We start from the raw sequence: 25,620 nt of genomic DNA on the forward strand, positions 1-25,620 counted from the left end.
AAAGAACAAATGTGAACGTGGAAGACATCCCGATAAGTCGAAAAACATGGTGTGTGATGCGAATATTATTACAATGTGCACAGGGGGTCTAAACCTGGATAAAAGTTAATGTCCATTTCGATCGGAAGAAATGGAAGGAAACGTGGTCACCGGGTGCTGTAAAGATAGATCAAAACAGAATACAGGCAATTACAGATGTGACTTCTAAAAGACTTTGTTTCAACTTTGTTGAGGAGTTGATTCCAAATTTGGCCCAAGAAACTAGTCATTTAAACCATTAAAAAAGGGGTGGAGGTGTTGGGTGAACAATCATCTGAAAGACTTTGACAGGCTGAAAGGATTGATCAAGAGAGCATCAACATTAATCATAAAACTGTGGCATTCATTAAGCGCTTACTAAGTGCCAAGCCCTGTACTAAGAGCTGAAGTAGAAGCGAGATAATCAGGTTGGACACTGTCCATGTCCCACATGGGGCTCACAGCCCAACTGGGAGGGAAAATGAGTACTGAATCCTTGTTTTTCAGATGAGGGAACTGAGGCCCAGAGATGGTAAGTGACTGGCCTAAGGTCTCACAGCGGACAAGTGGCAGAGCTGGGATCAGAATCCGGGTCTCCTGATTCATAAGCCTGTGCTCTTTCCACTAAGCTGTGCTGCTTCTCACCAGCAAGGTGTTTGGATGCTAGCAGAGAAATATAAATCTCAGTGGATGCTTCAGAGCAGAACAGAACTTCCAACAAAATGTGGGTCAGGGTGGAGGTTTAGGGCCCAGGCACCTAGCTCCACTGCAGTAACAGATATTTGCTCAAATAAAGAGGCTCTTGCAGAAACTGGTCATAAAATAATCGGTTACAATTTTTAAGAAAAATTGGTGTGACAACTCCATAATTACAAAAGCTAATTTTTTCAAGTACTTATATATTACCAAGTGAGTTTGCGATTCAGGGAAACCATGAATTATTACAGACTCACTATCTTGAGCAAACTTGGAATATAAGTTTATTATTCATGGAAAGTATTTAAAAGACAGATCGCGAAGATGGGAAATGGACACAGTTTAATAGCACTGGACTTTTTAAAATTTGAGTTGGACTATCGCTCCTGCCCTATCACTTAGAATATCACTTAGATGGGGTAGTAGAAAATGAGATAAACAATATTATACTCATTTCCAAAAGCAAAAGATTCAGATGCGAGCCACTCTCTGGCATTATCAAATTACTGAGCAGTGGGATGGTCACCAGCTGTGCTGTAATTTGGGAGGATAGTCAGAACTTGCTTTCTAACAAATTTGGAAATGAAACCAGTGAGGGATGAGCATATTTAAGAGAAGCAAAATGAAAAGAAAATGAAAACAAAGATATGGGATGACAGGTGTTTTGTTTTTTTTGCAGAGAAGCAGCATGGCCTAGTGACAGAAACACAGGTCTCAAAGCTAGAGGACTTGTCTTCTAATCCCAGTTCCCCCACTTTTTTTTTTATTGGTATTTGTTAAGCACTTACCATGTGCCAAGCACTGTACTAAGAGCTGGGGTAGATACAAGCTGATCAGGTTGGACACAGTCCCACACGGAGTTCTCACCCTCTTAATCTCCATTTTACGGATGAGATAACTGAGTCCCAGAGGAGTCAAATGACTTGCCCAAGGTAACCGAGCAGAAACATGGCAAAGCCGAGATTAGAACCCAGATCCTTGTGACTCCCAGGTCCATGCTCTATCTCCTAGGCCACACTGTTTTTTTGCCGGTTGTATGACTTTGGGCAAATAACTTATCTGTTCGTCAGGTTCCTCACCTATAAAATGGTGATCCAATACCTGTTCTCTTTCCTACTTTAGACTGGGAACCCCATGGGGTGACAGGGACTTGGATCTGACCTGAATTTCTTATTTCTACCCCAGCATTTAATACAATACCTGGCACATGGTAAGCACTTCACAAATACCATGATTATAATCAGGTGTCTCTGTAGTTTGCTTAAAGGAAGATGGTAAACCTTGTTTGATATAAAACACTGTGTGAAAGGGGCCGTTTTACGCCTGAAGTGACACCGAGATTATATGAAATTTGGGTTTTTTAAAAAATGTTTTTAGGACTTTTGTGACATGCGTATTATGTTCCAAGCACTATATTAAGCGTTGGTGTGGATTCAAACTAATCAGGTCAAATATAGTCCATGTCCCACATGGCGCTCCCAATCTTGTTCCCCAAGGCAAGAGAAGTGAAGTGACTTGCCCAGGGTCACACTGCAGACAAGTGGCAGAGCCAGGATTGGAACATAGGTCCTTCTGTCTCCCGGGCCCGTGCTCTGACCACTAGCCCGTGCTGTTTCCCTGATAGAAGTTAAAAAAGAAAAGAGGCAAAGCTATGGAAGGACTAACCAACATTTGCAGTTACTACCGGCTGAGAAGAATATCGCAACAAACGGCTGCAGGGTTTTGGAAGAAACAGCTTACACGGATATCCTAAACAAAACTACACAAAACTCTATACTCTAAGCTCGCTGTGGGCAGGGAATGTGTCCGTTATATTGTGTCGCACTCTCCCAAGCGCTTAGTATGCGCTTAGTAAAGAGTAAGTGCTCAAAAAAATATGATTGCTCGAATTGATTGAAACAGGAGGAATAGAAGGCAGTCTTGAGGGTGTGAAGTAAAGTGAGGAGGACGGTCGTATTTTTCAGGATTCTATCCCACCACCCGGCGAACTAGAGTGGGATGCCCGGGAGTCCTCCTTGTTTCAGCTGCGATGGCAACAGGTTCCTAGCTGGGCTGGCTAATGGCAGTGGCCTCTGGTTGCCCAGTTCATTTGGGGCCACAGGCCTCCACTGCCCCCAACAGGTGGCATCAATGGCGCCAGGCCCAGCTGAACCCGGCCGTCGCGGGCCTGGCCGCCGGGGCCACCGTCGCCGCTTCTGCCCATCCCAACTGGGCTGGCTGCCCAATCCCCCCTCTCATCTCTCCCTTTTAGTCACTGCCCTCTCCCTCCCACTGCCTCCCCTCTCCTCCCTTCTCCCTTCTCTCTCCCCTACCCTGTCGATCGATCTTCCCTTTCTCTTCTCTCCTGTTCTCCATTTCCTCTTCTTTTCCCCTCACTGTCCTCTCCCGTTCCCTTTCTAGACCCACTCCCTCTTTTAGATCCCTCCCCGCCTAAATCGACCCGAAATGCGGTCCCCTTCAAACGAAGACGAGAGAAAAGGATCGGTTCGACCTTCACAGTGTGGCTAAAACCCTCTCCATTCAAACTGCTATAGATTAATCCAAGCACTTATCCTATCCTGCTTGATTACTGCATCAGCCTCCTTGCTGACCTCTCTGCCTCCTGTCTCTCTCCACTCCAGTCCATACTTCACCCTGCTGCCCAGATCATTTGTCTACAAAAAACGTTCACTCAATGTTTCCCCACTTCTTCGAGAACCTTCCGTGATTGCCCATCTACCTCTGTGTCAAAGAGAAACTCCTTACTTTCAGCTTCAAAGCACTCAATCACCTTGCCCTCTCCTACCTCCATTCACTACTCTCCTACTATAACCAACATACACTTCAACTCCTCTAATACTAACCTTCTCACTGCACCTCGAACTCATCTATAATGTTGGTATTTGTTAAGCGCTTACTATGTGCCGAGCACTGTTCTAAGCGCTGGGATAGACAGAGGGGAATCAGCTTGTCCCACGTGGGGCTCACAGTCTTAATCCCCATTTTACAGATGAGGGAACTGAGGCACAGAGAAGTTAAGTGACTTGCCCACAGTCACACAGCTGACAAGTGGCAGAGCTGGGATTCGAACTCATGAGCCCTGACTCCAAAGCCCATGCTCTTTCCACTGAGCCATGCTGCTTCTCGCCCGCCGCCAGTCTCTTCCCCACATCCTGCCTCTGGCCAAAAACGCCCTAACCCTCCTCATATTTGACAAACTATGTCTCTCCCCACCTTCATAGCCTTAATGAAGACACATCTTCTCCAAGGGGCCTCCCCTGATTAAGCCCTCCTTTCCTCTTCTCCCAATCTCTTCTGCATCCCCCTGACTCGCCCTCGTTTTCCGCCCCCACCCTAGCACTTATCTGTAATTTATTTATTTATATTAATGTCTGTCTCCCTCACCAGACTGTAAGCTCACTGTGAGGAGGGAATGTGTCTGTTATATTGTTGTGTTGCACTCACCCAAGTGCTTAGGTACAGTGCTTTGCCCACAGTAAGCATTCAATTAATATGACTGATTGTTTGAAAAGGGCCAAATATCTCTGAGGAGGGTCAGTGTATAAGGAAAAGATGGGAGATTAGGATATCTTGTTCCAGAGGAGGCCAGGAAGTTCTGAGGTATTATTATAGTGTTTGTTAAGTGCTTACTATGTGTCAAGAAGTCTGGGGTAGATAAAAATTTATCACGTTGGATAGAGTCTCTGTCCTGCATGGGTCTCACAATCTAAGTTGGAGGGAGAGCAGAAAGGAGCCAAGGAGCAAGATACTTGTACGTAGTTAAATTTTCAAAATAATCTTTCTTGGTTAGTATTAAGACTTTGGGCCCCATGTGAGGCAGGGACTGAGTCCAACTTGATTACCTCGTTTCTACCCCTGCGCTTAGAATGGTAGTTGGCGCGTAGTAAGCGCTTGGCAAATACCATCATTATTATTATTTTTATTATTAATAAACCAGCGCAGTGACTGGGTTGACCGCATGGGAAAATACCTAACAGAGGCTCTTCTGTCGGGGTGAGTGGAGCCCTGGGAGAAGCGTGGGCTCTTGGGACCCACGCGATCATCAGTTCCCTTCAGATGAAGCCGTAAGTAGGATAGGCAGAGGAAACTCTACAGCCCCGGGGAGGGCCGGGAGGGTGAATGGGCCTGGTCCAAAGCCCTCCTCCTCATACCCCACTGACCACTTCATCACCCCATCTCGCTGGGTTACTTGTCTGCCGTGTGACCTTGGGCTAGTCCCTTCACTTCTCAATGCCTCCGTTAACTCATCTGCAGGATGGGGATTAAGACTGTGATCCCCAGGTGGGCAGGGTCTGTGTCCGAACTGATCAGCCTGGATCCACTTCAGTCCGTACTTCACTCTGCTGCCCGGATAATCTTTCTACAGAAACGTTCTGGGCATGTCACCCCCTGCCTCAAAAATCTCCAGGGACTATCAACCTTTGCATGAAGAAAAAACTCCTCACTCTTGGCTTCAAAGCTCTCCATCACCTTGGCCCCTCTTACCTTACCTCCCTTCTCTCCTCCATCCCAGCCCGCACATTCCGCTCCTCTGGTGCTAACCTTCTCACTGGGCCTCTTTCTCACCTGTCGGGCCGTCGACCCCTGGCCCACGTCCTACCTCTGGCCTGGAACGCCCTCCCTCCTCAAATCCGCCAAACAATCACACTTCCCCCCTTCAAAGCCCTACTTAAGGCTCACCTCTTCCAAGAGGCCTTCCCAGACTAAGCTTCCCTTTTCCTCAGCTCCCCCTCCCCTTCGTGTCACTTCATCTCACTCCCTTTGCTCCTCCCCACAGCACTAGTATATATATGCACTTATCTATAATTCTATTTATATTGATGCCTGTTTACTTGTTTTATTATGAATATATCTATAATTCCATTTACTTATTTTGATGTCTGTTTACCTGTTTTGTTGTCTGTCTCCCCCCTTCTAGATTGTAAGCCCAATGTGGACAGGGATTGTCTTTCTTTATTGCTGAATTGTACTTTCCAAGTGCATAGTACAGTGCTCTGCACACAGTAAGCGCTCAATAAATACAATTGAATGAATGAATGAATCTACCCCAGAGCTTAGTATAGCGGCTGGCACATAAATACCATGAATACCATAAGAAGCAGTGTGGACTAGTGGATGGAGAGCCACTGGGAGTCAGAAGTTCCACTGGGCATATCACTTAACTTCTCTGTGCCTTGTTTATTATTATCAAGTGCCGTCGAGTCGCTTCCGATTCACAGGGACTCTGTGGATATATTTTCTCCCGAAAGTCCTATGTTCTGCTATAATGCCTCAGTTTCTTCATCTGTAAAAATGGGGATGAAGACTGTGAGCCCATATAGGGCGGGGACTGTGTCCAACTTGATTATCTTGTAGATACCCCGGCCCTCAGTGTGGCACAGTAGAAAGGGCACGGGCTTGGGAGTCAGAGGATACAGGTTCTAATCCCGACTCTGCCACTTGTCTACTGTGTTACCTGGGGCAAGCCACTTAACTTCTCTGTGCCTCAGTGACCTCATCTGTAAAATGGGGATGAAGACTTGTGAGCCCCCTGTGGGATGACCTGACTACCTCGTATCTATCCCAGTGCTTAGAACAGGGCTTGTCATATAGTAAGCGCTTAACAAATGCCATTATCGTTATTATCATTGCAGTGCCTGGATACTGGTGCCTACGTACCAATGTATATATCTATAATTCTATTTATTTATATTGATGCCTGTTTAACTAGTTTTCATATTTTTCCCGCCCCCCTCCCCTACCCCCTTCTAGACTGTAAAAACAGTATGGGCAGAGATTGTCTCTCTGTACTGCTAAATGACTTACTTTCCAAGCATTTAGTACAGTTCTTGATAAATAGGATTGAATGAATGAATGAATGAATGAATGAATGAATGAATAGTAAGGGCTTAATAAATACCATAATAATAATTATTATTACAGTGCCTGGCACCTAGTAAGCGCTTAACCAATGCCATAATAATTTTTATTATTATTACAGTGCCTGGACATTGTGGGGCGGCTCCCTCACTGCTCCACAGAACTGGTGCATATTTGTACATATTTATTATTCTATTAATGATGAGTAGATATCTATAATTCTATTTAGGTGCTATTGATATCTATCTACTTGTTTCGTTTTATTGTCTGTCTCCCCCCTCTAGCCTGTGAGCCCGTTGTTGGGTAGGAATAGAGACAATCTGTTGCCGAATTGTACTTTCCAAGCGTTTAGTACCGTGCTCTGCCCACCGTAAGCCCTCAATACATAAGATTGAATGAATAATGATAATAATGATAATAATGCCATTTGTTAAGTGCTTACTATTTGTGAAGCATTGCTCTAAGCGTTGGGGAGAGATACAAGGTAATCAGGTGGTCCCACGCGGGGCTCACAGTCTTCATCCCCATTTTACAGAGGAGGTAATGGAGGCCCAGAAAAGCGAAGTGACTTGCCCAGAGTCACACAGCAGACAAGCGGCAGAGGCGGGATTAGAACCCATGACCTCTGACTCTCAAGCCCGGGCTCTTTCCACTGAGCCACACTGCTTGTCAATGAATGTGAGCGCATCATTGGGCAGGGATTGTCTCGATCTGTTGTTGCCGAATTGTCCATTTCAAGAGCTTAGTCCAGTGCTCTGCACCTAGTAAGCGCTCAATAAATACTATTGAATGAATGAAGCGCTCAATAAATACTATTGAATGAATGAAATAAGCGCTTAACAAATACTATCATTTTTATTATTACAGTGCCTGGCACCTAGTAAGCGTTTCACAGAAAGCCCTCAAAAAATATTATTGAATGAATGACAATAAACATTATTATCGTTACACTGCCTAGCACCTAGTAAGTGTTTCACAAATTCCATAATAATTATTATTATCGTTGTTACAGTGCCTGGCACCTAGTAAGCGTTTCACAGATACCATAATAATAATTCTTATGGTTGCCATTCCTGGCACCTAGTAAGCATTTAACAGAAAGCGTTCAATAAATACTATTAAAAGAATGAATGAATAATAATCATTATTATTATTGTTACAGTGCCTGGCACCTAGTAAGAGTTTAACAGAAAGCGCTCAATAAATACTATTGAATGAATGAATTACAATAATCATTATTATCGTTACATTGCCTAGCACCTAGTAAGCGTTTCACAAATACCATAATAATAATTATTATCGTTGTTACAGTGCTTGGCACCTAGTAAGTGTTTCACAGATACCATAACAATAATTCTTATTGTTGCCATGCCTGGCACCTAGTAAGCGTTTAACAGAAAGTGTTCAGTAAATACTATTGAATGAATAATAATCATTATTATTATTGTTACAGTGCCTGGCACCTAGTAAGCGTTTAACAGAAAGCGCTCAATAAATACTATTGAATGAATAATAATCATTATTATTATTGTTACAGTGCCTGGCACCTAATAAGCGTTTAACAGAAAGCGCTCAATAAATACTATTGAATGAATAAGAAGAATTAATAATGTTAATGATGTTATTTGTTAAGCGCTTAGTATGTGTGCAGAGCACTGTTCTAAGCGCTGGGGTAGACACAAGGGAAGCAGGTTGTCTCACGCAGGGCTCACAGTCTTAATCCCCATTTTTCAGATGAGATAACTGAGGCCCAGAGAAGTGAAATGACTTGCCCACAGTCACACAGAAGCAGCAAGGCTCAGTGGAAAGAGCCCGGGCTTGGGAGTCAGAGGTCATGGGTTCGAATCCCAGCTCTGCCACTTGTCAGCTGGGTGACTGTGGGCAAGTCACTTTACTTCTCTGGGCCTCAGTTCCCTCATCTGTAAAATGGGGATTAACTGTGAGCCTCACGTGGGACAACCTCATTCCCCTTTATCTACCCCAACGCTTAGAACAGTGCTATAGTAAGCGCTTAACAAATACCAACATTATTATTATTATTATTAAGTGGCAGAACTGGGATTCGAACCCAGGACCTCTGACTCCCAAGCCCGGGCCCTTTCCACTGAGCCACGCTGTGTTGCCGTGCCTGGCACTTAGTAAGTGTTTCCCAGAAAGCGCTCAATAAATAATAATAATAATGTTGGTATTTGTTAAGCGCTTACTATGTGCAGAGCACTGTTCTAAGCGCTGGGGGAGGTACAGGGGAATCAAGTTGCCCCACGTGGGGCTCCCAGTCTTCACCCCCATTTTCCAGAGAAGGTCACTGAGGCCCAGAGAAGTGAAGTGACTGGCCCACAGTCACCCAGCTGACAAGTGGCAGAGGCGGGATTCGAACCCATGACCTCTGACTCCCAAGCCCGGCCTCTTGAATAATAATATTGTTGGGATTTGTTAAGCGCTTACGATGGGCAGAGCACTGTTCTAAGCGCAGATATAGGGTCATCAGGTTGGCCCAGGTAAGGCTCCCAGTCTTCATCCCCATTTTCCAGAGGAGGTCACTGAGGCCCAGAGAAGTGAAGTGACTGGCCCACCGTCACCCAGCTGACAAGTGGCAGAGGCGGGATTCGAACCCGTGACCGCGGACTCCCAAGCCCGGGCTCTTTCCCCTGCGCCCCGCTGCTTCTCTACTAGTGAAGGAAAGAACTGAAGACGAAGCAGCGTGGCTCAGGGGAAAGAGCCCGGGCTTGGGAGTCAGGGCTCATGAGTTCGAATCCCAGCTCTGCCCCTTGTCGGCTGGGTGACCGTGGGCCCGTCACTTGACTTCTCTGGGCCTCAGTTCCCTCATCTGTAAAATGGGGATGAAGACTGCGAGCCCCACGTGGGACCACCTGATTCCCCTGTGTCTACCCCAGCGCTTAGAACAGTGCTCGGCACATAGTAAGCGCTTAACAAATACCAACATCATTATTATTATTATTATTCTTCTGAAGAAGAAGAAGAATTCTTATGGTTGCCGTGCCCGGCAGGTAGCGAGCGTTTGCCTCAGAATAATGAGGACGATGGCGGTGAGACCCCTAGCGAGCGGTTGAGAAATAGCGTTTCTCAAAAAGCGGCGGGCCCGCGGGGGAAGTTTGGCCCGGGGGGGCCACCGTCGGGCCCGCCGGGCCGTCGCCATGTCGGGCCCGCCGGGCGGTCGCCATGGCGACCGCGCGACGCCGACGAGAACGCGGCCCAGGGCGCGCGGCCGCGCGGCGCCAACGGCCTCCGCTCCGCCTCCTCCGCCCGGACGCCCGCCCTGCTTGGGCCCGCCCGCCGCCGCCGCCGCCGCCGCAGGAGGTCCGGGACCCATCGGGGCTGCAGGCCCAGCCGGGAAAAGGGCGGGAAGGACGGGGAGAGCTGGGCCAAGCGCTTACTGCAGGGCTCTGCACCCAGCAAGGGCTCCATAAATACTACCCCATGCAGCCCCGGAGCCAGGAGGGCGCGTCCCTTCAGTCAGTCACTCAGTCGCCTTTACCGAGCGCGCAGCCTGGGGGAGACAGACAGAGAAACGAGTAGCCAGGCATCATTCATTCAGTAGGATTTATTGAGCGCTTACTAGGTGCTGTATTTATTGAGCATTTACTAGGTGCAGAGCACTGAACTGAGCGCTCGGAATGGACAATTCGGCAGCAGACCTGGGGGGAGACAGACAGCAAAACGAGTAGCCAGGCATCATTCATTCGGTAGTATTTGTTGAGCGCTTACTAGGTGCAGTATTTATTGAGCATTTACTAGGTGCAGAGCACTGAACTGAGCGCTCGGAATGGACAATTCGGCAGCAGACTTGGGGGAGACAGCAAAACGAGAAGCCAGGCATCATTCATTCAGTAATATTTGTTGAGCGCTTACTAGGTGCTGTATTTATTGAGCATTTACTAGGTGCAGAGCACTGAACTGAGCGCTCGGAATGGACAATTCGGCAGCAGACTTGGGGGGAGAAAGACAGCAAAACGAGAAGCCAGGCATCATTCATTCAGTAATATTTATTGAACGCTTACTAGGTGCAGAGCATTGAACTAAGCGTTCGGAATGGACAATTCGGCAGCAGATTGGGGGGAGAAAGACAGCAAAACGAGTAGCCAGGCATCATTCATTCAGTAGTATTTATTGAGCGCTTACTAGGTGCAGTATTTATTGAGCGCTTACTAGGTGCAGAGCACTGAACTGAGCGCTCGGAATGGACTGAATGAGCGCTCGGCAGCAGATGGGGGGAGACAGAAAAACGAGTAGCCAGGCATCATTCATTCAGTTGTATTTATTGAGCGCTTACTAGGTGCAGAGCACTGAACTGAGCGCTCGGAATGGACAATTTGGCAGCAGAGACCATCCCGGCCCTACAGCGGGCTCATGGGCTAGAAGGGGGGAGACAGATAGCAAAACAAGTAATCAGGCATCATTCATCCAGTACTATTTATTGAGCACTTACTATCCCAGCTCTGCTACATGTCAGCTGTGTGACTGTGGGCAAGTCACTTTACTTCTCTATGCCTCAGTTCCCTCATCTGTAAAATGGGGATGAAGACTGTGAGCCTCAGGTGGGACAACCTGATTACCCTGTATCTCCCCCAGGGCTGAGAACAGAGCTCTGCACATAGTAAGCGCTTAACAAATGCCAACATTATTATTATTATGTGCAGAGCACTGGACTAAGCGCCCGGAATGGACAATTTGACAGCAGATAGAGACCATCCCGGCCCTACAACGGGCTCACGGTCTAGAAGAGGGGGAGCTAGACAACAAATCAAGTAGTCAGGCATCATTCATTCAGTCGTACTTATTGAGCACTTACTATGTGCAGAGCACTATATTCAGCGCCTGAAATGGACAATTGGGCAACAGATAGAGATAAAAGCTGCCCAATGACAGGCTCACGGTCTAAACTTCACTTCTCCGTGCCTCGGTTCCCTCATCTCTAAAATGGGGATTGGCATTCATTCGGTCGTCTTTATTGAGCACTTACTATGTGCAGAGCACTGTATTAAGCGCTTGGAATGGATAATTCGGCAACAGATAGAGGCGATCGCCTGCCCAATGACGGGCTCACGGGGTGTTGGGGCTCCCGGGACTTAACACCGCCCTCCACCTCCTGTCCCCCATTGCCCTGCAGCCCCTGGAGCCGCAGGACCAGCTGCTGACCGGTGGCCACACACCCCATGGACGTGAGTCACCCCCTCCCTCTCACCTCTTTCTCTCTCCCCTTCCAGCTTTTCCCCCTTCCCAATTGCCATCATCCCTCTGCCCCCGTTCCCTTCCCGGCCAGCCCCCATCCCGTTAATAATGATGACGGTATTTGTTGAGCGCTTACTATGTACCAAGCACTGTTCTGAGCGCTGGGGGAGATGCAGGGTCATCAGACTGTCCCACGTGGGGCTCACGGTCTTCATCCTCATTTTACAGATGAGGGAACTGAGGCACAGAGAGGTTACGTGGCTTGCCCGAGGTCCGACAGCGGACAGGTGGCGGAGTCGAGATTAGAACCCACGTCCTTGGACTCCCAAGCCCATGCTCTTTCCACTAAACCACGCTGCCTCTCTAATAATAATAACGACGGCATTTGTTGAGCGCTTACTATGTGCAAATCACCACACTAAGCGCTGGGGGGGATAAAAGGTGATCTGCTTGTCCTCCGTGGGGCTCAGAGTCTTCATTCCCATTTTATAGATGAGGGAGCTGAGGCCCAGAGAAGTGAAGTGACTTGCCCCAAGTCACACTGCTGACAAGTGGCAGAGCCGGGATTCGAACCCATGGCCTCTGACTCCCAAGCCCGGGCTCTTTCCACTGAGCCGCCTCTAAGGAAGGCCTGCAACTTTTCCCTATCCCTAAAAAAGCCCTCCCCGCTGCGGCAGGAGCAGCAACCTACCCCCGCCATCCCTCCTTCCCCCACCCTGGTCATCCGTCCCCCCAAATCCCAACCCTGTAGCTCCCACAGGCCTCCCCGAGCCCCGTGGCTTCAGCCGCTTCAACAGCGGGGAGCCACCCCATGCCGATGCCGATTCCTGCCGTCGTTTTCATCGCCGTCGGCCTCTACTTGCTGCTGCTGGTCCTAGTGCTGGGGACCAGGCGCTGTCTCCTGGTGAGGGGGGCTCTGGAGGTTGTTGTGGGGGGAGAGGGGGTGGTGGGAGGGGAGCGGGCGACGGTAAATAGAGAAGAGACTCTCTCTGCAGACCCCGGTCCTCGCCCGCGGCCCAGAGGGCCTTCTAGGGCCCGGACATTCTGCCCCCTAGGCCCTCTCTCTGGCTCCGAGTCCCTGCATCCCTTCCAGAACCCAGGGTCCTTCTCACACGACCCTGATTCTCCTCACGCGACCCTAATCCCCCTCCCGAAGTCCTGCTCCCCGACCGAGGCCCCGACACCCCGTCCCCCGGTTCCCGCCTCCCCCGGACACCTGAGCTAGCCTCCGGGCCGGCCCTCGCCCCGAAGAAGGCTGAGGAGGCCTCCCCCAGGACTGAGGAGCTTCTCTCTTCGCCCCCAGGCCAGGGGCTGCTGCCCGGACTGCGGGGAGTCCTGTGGAAAGACGGGGGGCCGAGGTCCCTGGGAGTGCTGCTGCTGCTACTGCTGCCGGGACTGTGCCCGGGCCTGCAACTTCACCCTGCCCGGTCCAGCTCGCTGCCTGGATGGCTGCTGCCCCCGCCCAGCTGAATGTGTGAGACCCGCTGCCCCTCCTCCCTTTTCTTTGCCTTCTCTTCCACTTTTCCTCTTGTCCTTTGCTTCCACTCTCTGCTGTGTCTTCCTGACTTGCTCCCTTTATTCGTCCCCGCTCCCAGCCCCCCAGCACTTAGGGACAGATCTGTAATTTTATCTATGTACGTTAACGGCAGTCTCCCCCCTGTAGACCGTAAGCTCGCCCGTGGGCAGGGAATGCGTCTGTTACGTCGTTATAGCGTACTCTCCCAGGCACTTAGCGCGGTGTTCTGCACGCAGTAAGCGCCCGATAAGTACGATCGACTGCCTGACTGACTCCCCCATCCCCAACTCTCATCTCCTTTCACCTGTCAGATCCCTGCCTTCCTCTCACTTAGACTGCAGCCCCCTGGGCACCCCGGGATCGCCCTTGCCCTCCCAGAAAGGCAGTCCCCTGCAATCCAGGTGTGCCCTCTTTAATGGCCCCGGGCGGGGGCCGGGGGCAACAGAGGGGACACTGTGGGGTGGGTAGCAGCTACTTGCCACCCTCGGCAGGGCAGATACAATGAATGGCCCCCGTTCCTGAGCACACTCCAAATCCCAGTCACCCCCAGTCTGTGTACAAGGAAATCTTTCCCCTCAGGAAGCGGGTAGGAAAGGCCAAAGGAAACCGTGTGCCGGGGCAGATTTGGACCCCACCCTTGTGGGGCTGAAGACCTGCCCTTCTCGTGCTTGCCTGGGCTGAGAATTTGGCCAGCCCAAGGCTCCAACTCAGTATTTTTCGCTCCTGAGAAGATCCAGGAAAACGTTGAAAAGGTCGCGAGCACTGACTTGAATGCAGCCCTTCAGATCTTAGCAGAGAGGGGAGATCACTTTCAGAGCTCTGCCATTGAGCTCATTATCTGGGAGATGAGTCTCTGGCTCACACCCGAAGCAGTGGGCGGTGGGCTTCGAACCGGCGGGTGGTGGCTTCCGACCAGTGGATGGTGGGCTTCTGCGGGGCCTGGGCGCTGGGGAATGAGAGTGCTGACCTGGAGGGCTCACGGATTCAATTCCAAACTCGCCTTCCCAGAGATGTCCCAAGCCAATCTTATTCAAAAGAATCGAGTCACATCTCTGTACGTTTTCCAGCCGGCTTCTCCCCGCTCTCCTAACTCTCGGTTAATCACTGGAATTTAAATGAGGGATTCCCATGTACTAAGCGCCTGGAAGCGTACAATACAACAGACTTGGTAGACATTTCCCTGCCCGCAAGGACCTGGCGGTCTAAAGGCGTTCTTGGCCATCAATCCCAGCGTCGGCCCTCCCGTGTCAGCCGTCACTGAGGTTTTTCGATTCGTGGTGCACGAGTATTTACAGACAGGTTAAAGAAGCAGCGTGGCCTAGTGGCTGGACCCCGGGCCCGGGAGACAGAAGGACCTGGGTTCTAATGCCGACTCTGCCTCTTATCTGCTGTGTGACCTCGGGCAAGTCACTTAACTTCTCTGTGCCTCAGTTCCCTCCTCTGAAAAATGGGGATTAGAACTGTGAAGCTCATGTGGAACAGGGACTGTGTCCACCCTGATTAGCTTGTTACTACCTCAGGGTTTAGTACAGTGCAGATGTTTAACAAATACCATTTAAAAAAAAGTTAGCCACAGCAGCAGCTCTGCTGAGTTGCTTCTTGCTGGGCTCCCTGCAGAGGCAAGAACTCTGGGGATCCCAACGAGAAGCTGAGCAACCAAAGTCCCAGAGGCCTGAGCTCTCAGTAGCCTCCTGGAGTAGCAGCAGGAACCGTTTCTTTTCTCCCCTGGCTCTGGCTGCACTGAGGGGTGTGGGTTTTATTTTGATTTAGTTTGTTTTGGGGTTTTTTTGTTGTTGTTTTGTTTTTTTGTATGCATGTAGTGGCAAAACCCAGGGGTGCTGTTCCTAAAGAAAGTTCAAAATCCTTGCAGTCGGATGAGAGACTCCCTGCTCCTCTTTTGGAGGTTGGGATCATCCTGTAGAGCCACCTGGATTTCCCTAGATCCACGCAGGGTCGCCAATTCCAGAGGGGCGAAGGGGGAGAGCGCAGATCAGATTAATCTGCCCCACCCTGCCGCTGGCGGATGGAGGCTCCGCTCCTGGCTCAGCTCCAGCACTGGACCGCAAGCTCAACTTGCTCCCACCAGGTCCCGGAGCTGAGCCCGGAACTGCGTCCACCCCTACCCGGGCCTAAGACCGGACAGAGGATTCACTCATAGCCCTTTTCTGGGGGTGTAGGGGAGTGGGGGTGGGGCGATTCAATCATTCAATCATATTTATTGAGCACTTACTGTGTGCAAAGCACTGTACTAAGGGCTTGGGAGAGTGAACTATAACAATAAGCGGACACATTCCGTGCCCACAATGAACGTGCAGTCTCCCACCCCACCAAGCATGGTAGGTTCAGGAACTGGAAGCTTGTCTCATCTGTGCTGGGCTTCAGAGCCGGTGCGGGGGCCTGTCTCATACTCCCGGGCTAGCCAGCTAGGCCCGGAGGCTTTTTTTTTATGCTATTAAGTATCTACTATGGGTCAAATGCTGGGGTAGATACAAATGAATTAGGTTGGATACGGTTCCTGTCCCGCATGGGGATCAGAGTCTAAGTAGGAGGGAGAACAGGAGAACTGAGGCACAGAGGAGTGAAGTGACTTGTCCAAGGTCACACAGCAGGCAATTGGCAGAGCCAAGTCAGAGTCCTCGGACTCCCGGGTCCGTGCTCTTTCCACTAGGCCACCGGTGCCCAGGCCTCGCTGGCCACTGGCCACTGCCCCGGGTGAAACGGTAGGAGGGAACGCTTGGTCTACGTGCTTCTTCACGGAGTAGAGTAAGCCACATCTGTTTCCCTGTATACTTTTTTTTTTAATCAATATTTTTCATCAGATTTCTTTCGACACTGACCTTTCTTTCACTACTTGTTGAAATGTCGCCGTGTCTGTTTATCTGTGGTCAAGGGGTACAGAGTCAGCGGGGAGTGAAGCGGCGTGGCTTGGTGGAAAGATCCCGGGCTCGGGAGTCGGGGTCGTGGGTTCTAATCCCGGCTCCGCCCCTTGTCAACTGTGCAAGTCACTTGGGCAAGTCCCTTCACTTCTCTGTGCCTCAGTTACCTCATCTGTAAAATGGAGATTAAGACTGTGAGCCCCATGTGGGACAACCTGATTACCTTGTTTGGACTGTGAGCCCGTCACTGGGCAGGGATTGTCTCTATCTGTTGCCGAATTGCCCATTCCAAGCGCTTAGTACAGTGCTCTGCACATAGTAAGCGCTCAATAAATACGATTGAATGAATGAATTGTACTTTCCAAGCGCTTAATACAGTGCTGTGCACATAGTAAGTGCTCAATAAATACTATTGAATGAACGAATGCTGGCTCTGGGGCTGGGATGGAGACTCGTCAACAATGGAATGTATTGAGTGCTCTCTGTGTGCAGAGCACTGTACTAAACCCTTGGGGGAGTATAACACAATAGAGTCGGTAGACACGTTCCCCGCCCGTGACGAGGTGACAGCCCACGGGGCTTGAGGACTAGGTCGTGTCCACCGGGTTCCAGAGATGGGGCTTCTCCCCGCTGCCAGGCTTTGGGTTCAGGGTGGAGAGATTTTACATTCCCTCACCCAGTAACCGCTCAATAAATACATCTGATTGATTTTTATATTCCTGCCGGTCTTGCAGCCAATCGGGAGCTCTGCGGGCTCTTCCTGGGGACCAGGGCCAAGGCTCCTTAAAGCCCCACCTTGTCGAAGCCAGAGCCCCATCCCAAGTTCACCCTTGCCCTTACAAATGGAGATGTGTCACTGGACTCCCAACCTCCGATCGGTTCCCGTCTACTCTCCTTTTCGGCCAGTCTCTGATTGGTCCCTGAAACGGACTGTCGCTCTTCCATCCCTTTATCACTGGGAGTCCGACTCTAAGCCAAAGTCAAGGGGTCAAAGGACTGGGCGAAGCCTCAGGGCAGGTCCGGTATCGGGCTGTGGGTGTGGATCCAGATAGGAGGGGGGCTGCTTCAGTCCACAGAATGGGGGCAGGTGTCGGAAAGTTGCTTCTGGCCGGAGTTGTTCCTGGAGGTTCGGGCCACTCCTCTGTTAACTCCGGGCCGGAAGATTTCCGGGAAGGACGGTCTGCTTCTCATATCCAGCTTCTCATCTGGGGGGTCCGAGAGTGCCCTCGTGGGCAGGGATTGTCTCTATCTGTGGCCGAATTGTACTTTCCAAGCGCTTAGTACGGTGCTGTGCACACAGTAAGCGCTGGATAAATAGTTGAATGAAAGAAAGTCATTCTCCCCTCCGCCCACCCTGCCCCGCCTCTGCGATATCCAGCTCCTGCTTCTCAACCACAATAAGACTGTTACTTTTATTAAAGAAGAAAACGTACTTGTGCCCTTCCTGTTCCATTCTCGTGACCGGTGGGCTGCCCCTGCTACCTTGCTGACTCACCTTCCCTTCCCATTCCTCCAGGCCGCCCGCCCCTCAACCCCCACGTCCCCATCCCTGGCTTTCCCCCGTCCCCTTTATCCATTTGTCTTCTCTCCCTCAGAGTTGGGTCCCAGGTTGTCCCCACTGCTGTCCACTGTGCGACTGTGCCTGTGCCTGCCAGCCCCCCGACTGCCAGAGCCTCAACTGTCTCTGCTTCGAGATCAAGCTGCGCTGAAGAGGACCTAGCAATGTCGCCCCGCCGGGGACCCCGCCGCTCTCCGGACCCGGAACCTCATCCGTCCAACCGCCGGGCCGCCCCCCCTGAGTCCCGGGAACCCCTCCGCCCCCCTCCAGGGACCAGGCCCCACCGCCTCAGGGCCAGAAAAGCCTTTCTCCCCCGCGCCTCGGGGCGGGATCTTCCGCCGGACCAGACCCTCTCGCGGGGAAGGAATCGCCTCAAGGCCGGCTGCCCCGGCAGGACACCCTCCACCCCCGTGGGGGATGGATTCGTGGCCCCTCTCGGCGGTGCTCACCACTACCTGAGTTTAGGGGTCCAGGGAAGGGAGCAGACCCAAAGGGATGGTTCGGGTGGACCGCTACCGAATCCGGGGAAGAACCCCCATCCCTGCCCCAAGGGATGCCAGTTGTTCCTTTGGAGGACGCCACGGGGGTGAGCTGGCATTTCTTGGACCGGACTGCCCGGGGGAATGAGTTCACAGTAGGGAGAGATCTTGGGGTCGGGGCTGGCACTCTTTCTCCCCAACCCCGCCCCTCCTGAGCAACTCTGTCTTTTATGGGAGGTGAGCGAGGTGGCCGGCCCCCCTCGACCGAGTGGCCGAGGACCGTGCACGGAACCAGAGAGGAGCCAGGTGAGGCTGGCAGAGGAGAGCAGGCGAGGGGGTGGGTGGGGCGCCCCGGTTCTGACCCTCGTTTCCTCCGGGAGGCAGGGCAGCGGGAGCGATTCCAGGCCCGGAAGGGTAAAGGGAGGGAAGATTCCGTGCCCCCGGAGCGGGTAAGTGGGCAGGGGTGGCCCTCCTCCTCCTCCTCCTCCACTCAATCTTTGGGGCTTCACCCTCTGCCTGTCCCTTGCCTTCGTTTGGGCTTCTTCCTCCCTCCCTCGCATCCTCCCGTCCTCCCTCTGGGGTCCTTTCGGCCGGCCTCTTCTCCCCCCCCACCCCCGACCACCTACTCGCACGGATAGAGACCCACACCCGACCCCCCCCCCGGCCCCGGCCCCTTCCTCTTCCCTTGCCCCTCTGAATGTCAAGGGCTTCAGGTTTCCCCTAAATATAGGCCGGTCGTAGGGGATCCGGGAGTGGGGAAAGGGCAGAGGTTATAGGAGAAGGTCGGGGACATTCCAGGGGTGGGGGGGCTCCCTTATAACGCCAGCCCCGCTCCGCCTCGCCCACTCTTCGCTGCCCGTGCCCCGCACCCGCACCAGGTGGGCCAACACGGCGGGGAGGGAGGAAGGGAGGCCCCCCCTGAGGCCCGGCAGAGGAGTGGGGGAGGCAGGCGGACGGGGAGATGTTGGGAATCGGGGAACGAGTGGGGGAGAGGGGGGGAAAATGGAGGTTGGAGTTGGGAGCGGGGAAGGGGAGGCGGTTCCCCTTTGGGGGTCAGGCGGCCTCGTCCGAGAGGAGAGGGCGGCTGGGGGTTGTGGGGGCCTGAGGTGACGGGACCGGTCCCGGGGAGCGGCCGGCCGGGTTGGCGACCCCCGGGCGGCGGGGAGGGTGTGTTGCGGCTCCGGGAAAGGCTGCCCCGGCCTCCGTTTCACCGCCGGCCCCGGCGCCTCTTCCTCGCCCGTCGCCCTCTTAGTTTCCCTCCCCGACCCCGGCCTTTCCTCCCTCCCTGGCTCTTTATTTTCGGCCGCGTCGCGGGCCCCCGGCCTGCCATCTCCTCCTCCTCCTCCTCCTCCTCCCTCCCTCCATTTTGCATCGCCGCCGCCGTTGGGCGGCTTGGGGGCTGCGATGGCTCCGTGCTTTCGACCCTCGCCATCGCCCCCAAACGGGCTGAGTCACGCGGCCCCCGCTGATTGTGGGGGGGGGCGGGAGGGGGCCGATGTGGCCTCAGTCACGTCGCAAAACGGGGGGTGGGGGGGAGAGCGCAGGCCCCGCCCCCTCCCCCAGGCCCCGCCCCCTCCGGGCCGGGCCCGACTGACTACCCCGCACCCCGCCGCCCAACGGCCAGTCCTTGCCCTCCGTCGCCTGCCTTCTTCCTCGTCCTTCTCCTCCTTCTCCTCCTCCTCCTCTCGCGGCCGGGCCCAGGTGAGCCGCCGGGGGGGTGCCTCGGGGTGGGGGGTCCAGCCCTTCGGGCTGCGCGCCGTCGGACGGAAGGCCGACTCCCCGCCACCCCGACCTGAGAGAAGATGCCTGCCCCCCCCCCTGGGCCGACGAAAGGGGGTCCGGGGGCGGTGGGGATGACGGCCTGAGTGGGAGAGGGGGGCCCCCCTGCCCCGCACTCTCTTTCGACCGTATTGGGGTGCTCGGGAGGAATGAAGCGGGAGGAGGCGTCAGGGTGGGAGGAAAGCCGATTCTGAAGGAGAAGAGGCCCAGGACATCCCCACCCCCTTTTTCCTCCCCGCCGGCCGACCGCATTTGGAAGTGAAGAGGGACTCTCCCTTTCCGGGCTAAGATGGAGGCCCCGCTTCGCTCGGGGGAGGGTATTTTGGGTTCTTTAACCTCGGTGCTTCCCCGGCAGCTCCCCAAATTCGCCGCCTCTCCCCGCCCCACCGCCCCCCGGGAGACCTTGGGCAGGAGGGGCGGCTCCTCTGCCCGACTGGGTGCGGACCTGCCCCGTCCGTGACGCGCGGGACCTTGATTTGCCCTTGACGGGTCTGCGCCCCTGTCCTCCCCCTCCCCGGATCGCGGGGGGGGTCGAAGATTCCCGCACAGGGAACCGCAAGGAAAGGGGGGGGGGGGATGTGCCCCAGAGAGGCCCGCCCCCCCCTCTTTTACGGGCCCACGCCCACCTTAGTGTTTTCTCGACCTTCTCCACCCGGGCACGCACCCCCACCGCCCCGGGTCACCCCCTTGATAGGAATGGGGAGCTGGAAGGATGGGGAAGGGAGGTGTGGGGGAGAGCGAAGGGGCAGGAAGTGGACACGGCCGGAGGCGAGGGGAGGCAGCGGGTAAGGGTATTATGAAAGCCTCCCCGAGACACGTCCCGACCTTGAGAGAGGACCCGGCACGTTGGGGATGGACTGGGGAGCGTCCGGGCCTCGAGGGAGGAGCCGACGCTCCCTCTCCTCCCTTCCAGGAAACCGGCGACGCCACCGCCATGCCACACCAATATCCGGCCCTGACGCAGGAGCAGAAGAAGGAGCTGTCGGACATCGCTCATCGGATCGTGGCTCCGGGCAAGGGCATCTTGGCCGCGGATGAGTCCACCGGTGAGGGGGGCCGGGCGAGCCGGTGGGAGGGAAGGGCCGGGGGTCGGGGGCGAGGGCGTCACCTTCCCTCCGCCTCCCCTCCCCAGGGAGCATCGCCAAGCGGCTCCAGTCGATCGGGACGGAGAACACGGAGGAGAACCGGCGCTTCTACCGGCAGCTGCTCCTGACCGCGGACGACCGGGTCAACCCCTGCATCGGGGGGGTCATCCTCTTCCACGAGACGCTCTACCAGAAGGCCGATGACGGGCGCGCCTTCCCCCAGGTCATCAAGGCCAAGGGTGGCGTCGTGGGCATCAAGGTGAGCGGCCCGGGGCTTTGGTCCGGAGCCGAGGATTGCGTGTAGGTGGGGGGAAGGCGGGACCGTCGGGTGCGCGGCTGACGAGATCTGGGGGGGCGAGGACCAAGAGGCAGCGAGGAAGGCGTCAAAATCCGGGGGCTCCTATCCTGGCCCCTGGCCCCTGATCCCTCGGGTGTCCCTCGGCAAGGAAGGGATGGCAAAGGGGACGTTGGGACGAGGAGAGGAGCGGAGGGATTCGGGGGGAGGAGGCGGATCGGAGGGCGTTAGGAGGAGGGGTGGGCCTGATCGCTTCTCCCGAAACAGGTGGACAAGGGTGTTGTGCCCCTGGCAGGGACCAACGGAGAAACCACCACTCAAGGTAAGATCTTCGAGAGAAGGGATGGTTCTCCCCCTCTCCCCTCCCCCATCTTCTTCCCACCACCCACCCTGGAGAGTGGGCCCTTCCCCTCCCCCAGCCCAGACCCGAAAACTCGACGCTCCGAAGTCACCCCCGCGTGTGTTTCTACCCTCTCCCGCCCCCCCGCCCCTCCCCTGCCACCTGTTCCTCTCCCTTGCCCGTGGTGTAGACCGGGCCACCCACGAGGCGTCTGGGCTCTCCCGGATCCCTATTCCTCCAGCTTGTCCTAGCTCTCCCTCGCACTCGTGTCTGTTCCCTGGCAGGCCTGGATGGGCTGTCGGAGCGCTGTGCTCAGTACAAGAAGGACGGGGCTGACTTTGCCAAATGGCGCTGTGTGCTGAAGATCGGCGAGCACACCCCTTCTGCTCTCGCCATCCTGGAGAATGCCAACGTCCTGGCTCGTTACGCCAGTATTTGCCAGCAGGTGAGATGCAGCTTCCTACTTCCCCTCCCTATCTCTCCTGCACGTCGCCACCCTCCCACCCCCGCTCCCCTCCACCGCGTAAGGCCGCAAGATGGCATTCTCCGTTAGCGTCTGCCTGTAGCCGAGACCTCCCGACCCGACGCCGTTAGCCCGCTTCCCGTTCCTCTGCCCGCGGCTGCGACTTACTTGGTCTCCGAATGAGGGTCGGGCTGGGGGCCGGGGAGACTCGAGCTCACCCCTTCTAAGGGAGCCCCGAGCCCAGGGCCCTGGCTTATGTTTCCGGTGATTGTGACTAACCGGGTGATTGTGACTAACTGCTCTGTAGTGAATGCCGTCGTTAGAGAGGTAAAAGTCCAGTCTCCTGGGGACTCCCAACCCAAGATGATGGCAGGATAGCCAGGTGGAGAGGAAAGTCCAAAAGCCTTCGCCACCCCCGCCACCCCCCCCCCCCCCCCGCTCGTTCTCATCTTTGCACCTCCATTCCCCTAGAATGGCATCGTTCCCATCGTGGAGCCGGAAATCCTTCCGGACGGAGATCATGACCTGAAGCGCTGTCAGTACGTCACCGAGAAGGTGAGGCCGGCCCGGGGCCGGCGGGGGTACGGGGGTCGCTCGCCGGGACCGGTGGCTCCCTCGACGGCCCTGTCCTTATTCTGCCATCCCCCCTTAGGTTTTGGCGGCCGTGTACAAGGCCCTGAGTGACCACCATGTTTACTTGGAGGGGACCCTGCTGAAGCCCAACATGGTGACCCCTGGACACGCCTGCACTCAGAAGTACGGCCACGAGGAGATCGCCATGGCCACCGTCACCGCCCTGCGCCGCACCGTGCCCCCCGCCGTGACCGGTGAGAAATCCGCCTCCCGAGCCTCGCCTTCCGGACGCCCCGCCCTGGTTTCGTCTGATCCCTGTCTTCCGTCGCCTCGGGTCTTTATCCAGCTCGGGTCTTCCCGAAAATGTTTCGTTTAGAGAAGCGGCGTGGCCTAGTGGAAAGAGCCCAGACCGAGGAGTCGGGACCTGGGTTCTAATCCCGGCTCTGCCGGTTGACTGCTGTTTGATCTCGGACAAGTCACTTCTCTAGGCTTCGGTTACTTCATCTGGAAGATGGGGGTTTGGCTGGGAGGCCCATGTGGGACAGAGACTGTGTCCGACTGGAATATTTTGAATATACCGCAGAACTTAGTACAGTGCCTGGCCCATAGTGCTCCCGTAGTGCTTAACGAGTACTATTTAAAAAAAAAATTCAGAACTTGCATGCCTTTTTGTTCAGGTGAGGGTGTAATTCCAAGAAATAATCCGTACACTCCTTCCATCGCCGTTTCTTCCAGTCTCTTCACTCTCCCTGACTGTTTCTGATTTCTCCCCTTGCCCCCCCCCCCCCCTTCTTCACAGGTGTCACTTTCCTTTCTGGGGGCCAGAGTGAGGAGGAGGCCTCCATCAACCTTAATGCCATCAACAAGTGCCCTCTGAACAAGCCCTGGGCACTGACCTTCTCCTATGGCCGTGCTCTGCAGGCCTCTGCCCTCAAAGCCTGGGGTGGCAAGAAGGAGAATAGCAAGACCGCCCAGGAGGAGTACATCAAGCGTGCCCTGGTGAGCCGCGCGAGCTGGGCAGGAAGCTTGGGCAAGAGGGAGCCGGAAATAATGGGCCACCGTTTCCGGGAGGAGCGGCGGGGCGGGGAAGACTCCGGCTCAGAACCCATCCCCGGGGGCGAGCTGGGAGTTGCGGGGGGGGGGGGGGTCACACTGGATCCCTAGACTCTGCACCCTGGTCGAGAGGGGGAAGCAGAATGGTCGGGAGCTAAATGACCGCCGTGGGACTTGTTGGTCTGGCGGCCGGAGGCGACAAAACCGGGAAGGGGAACTTTGAACCGAGCGGGCTTCGACCCGAGGCGTTCGGTCTCGAGACTCTAGGGCTCTGGGGCCCCGGGGGAGCCGAGGTCGAAGGGTTGGGTAGGCGCTGCTGGCCCGGAAGGGAGGGGTGGGAGAGGGCAAGGGCAAAGGTTAGTCAGAGCGATCTCCGCCGAACGGCTCGACGCCTGTCGCGCGGATGGATCATCTTCGGCATTGGGTTGGATGGGGGCCTCGGCCCCGGAGGGTCGGATAAAAGGAGCCTCGACACTAATGTGCTGCGTTTCTCTTTCTCTTTGTCGCCCTCCGTATTTAGGCTAACAGCCTGGCCTGCCAAGGAAAATACGCCCCAAGTGGACAGGCGGGCGCCGCGGCCTCCGAGTCGCTCTTCGTCTCTAACCACGCCTACTAAAAGACCGGGCTCCTCGGTCCATCACTCCGCAGGCCGGGAGGGCCGCCCGCCCACCCACCCGCCAGCCGCTCCTCGTTCACTCACTCCGGGAGGGCCGCCCGAGACCCCCCAGCTCTCCCTCCAGGCCTCCTAGTCCTCCCTTGCTGGTGTGTGGTGTCGTATTTCTGTGGTGACCCCCCAGTGGCTCCCTCCCTGGTCCCAGCCCCGCTAATAAACTATTTAAGGAGGTGTTGGTTTCTCTGACTGGGGGGCGGGACGGGGGCTGAGGGGTTGCATGCCCTGTGCCCGCCCTTTTTACTACTAGCAGTAATGGTTTTAGTCCCATCGAGTGCTTACTGGGTGCAGAGCACTGTACTAAATGCTGGGAGAGAACAGAGGTGGGAATTAAACATGGTTCCTGACCCTCTAGGGGCTCACGGCAATAGTAATTATGGTATGTGGGTGAAGTGCTTACTATATGCCAAGCACTGTTCTAAACACTGGGAGAGATACAAGGTAATCGGGTTGGGCACGGTCCCCGTCCCACAAGGGGCTCACAGTCTCAATCCCCATTTTACAGATGAGGAACTGAGGCACAGTCAAGTGACTTGCCCAAGGTCACGTAGACAAGGGGCAGAGCTGGGATTAGAACCCTCGACCTCTGACTCCCAAGCCCGGGCTCTTGCCACTAGGCCATGAGGGGTCTGGCAACAGGCGCACTTAAGGAGCAAAGACACAGACACACAGTGAAAATAAAAATGAAGAGGGTGCCGTGGGTAGTGGAGAGCTTCAGGCTCCTCACGGCTCAGAAGCCACGGGTCTTGTGCAAATTTTCTTTCCCACCGTGCGGCGCGTTGCAGGGCGGGATGGAGTCTCCTCTCCAGCGTGGAGGAGAGCAGGTGCGCGTTCCGGGAGAGGCCGGCGGCGCCGGGTGGTTCGCTGGGGGTTAGGGGCGCCGAGGACGCTCAGCTGGAGCTGAAAGCCTTGTAGCTTGTGTGCGTGGCTCAGAGAGCGAGCTAGGAGGAAAGAGTGACCAAAAGACTGGAAGGGTGGGGCCTGTTCCTATTTCTGTGGTCACTTCTATTGCTGCAACTTGGGGGAGGGGGAGGGTTGCGTGTGCAGGACGTGATGGCACCTCAAGTCTTCAGGGCTTTAGGTCCCCTTGCGTCAGCCGCGGTGACCGGGGTGCGCACCGGCGCCGGCCCGAAATGGTCGAACGGAGCGGCCTCGTGTCCTCCCCGTGTC

The 25,620-nt window shown here is 54.7% G+C and overlaps 2 protein-coding genes across 3 annotated transcripts; both read left to right on the forward strand.

Moving 5' to 3' along the window:
• Window positions 1-11,699: 11,699 nt before the first annotated feature.
• LOC107547488 (small cysteine and glycine repeat-containing protein 9) lies at window positions 11,700-18,419 on the forward strand. The gene is made up of 4 exons (XM_016226595.3): window positions 11,700-11,753; window positions 12,515-12,667; window positions 13,067-13,237; window positions 17,751-18,419. The coding sequence occupies exons 1-4, from the start codon at window positions 11,748-11,750 to the stop codon at window positions 17,862-17,864; spliced, it is 444 nt and encodes a 147-aa protein (XP_016082081.2). The 5' UTR covers window positions 11,700-11,747; the 3' UTR covers window positions 17,865-18,419.
• A 629-nt stretch (window positions 18,420-19,048) lies between these two features.
• ALDOA (aldolase, fructose-bisphosphate A) lies at window positions 19,049-24,624 on the forward strand. Of its 2 annotated transcripts, none has more exons than XM_029057902.2 (9): window positions 19,049-19,070; window positions 20,885-21,017; window positions 21,104-21,315; window positions 21,619-21,673; window positions 21,976-22,136; window positions 22,626-22,709; window positions 22,807-22,981; window positions 23,527-23,726; window positions 24,301-24,624. In XM_029057902.2, exons 2-9 carry the CDS (start codon window positions 20,906-20,908, stop codon window positions 24,394-24,396), a joined length of 1,095 nt encoding a protein of 364 aa, XP_028913735.1. In that variant the 5' UTR covers window positions 19,049-19,070; window positions 20,885-20,905; the 3' UTR covers window positions 24,397-24,624. The 2 variants fall into 2 exon arrangements, with proteins under 2 accessions (XP_028913735.1, XP_028913734.1); XM_029057901.2 differs by lacking the exon at window positions 19,049-19,070 and adding an exon at window positions 19,786-19,893.
• Window positions 24,625-25,620: the final 996 nt, after the last annotated feature.

This window comes from Ornithorhynchus anatinus, chromosome 2 (assembly GCF_004115215.2).
Source record: "Ornithorhynchus anatinus isolate Pmale09 chromosome 2, mOrnAna1.pri.v4, whole genome shotgun sequence".
Lineage (NCBI taxonomy): Eukaryota > Metazoa > Chordata > Mammalia > Monotremata > Ornithorhynchidae > Ornithorhynchus > Ornithorhynchus anatinus.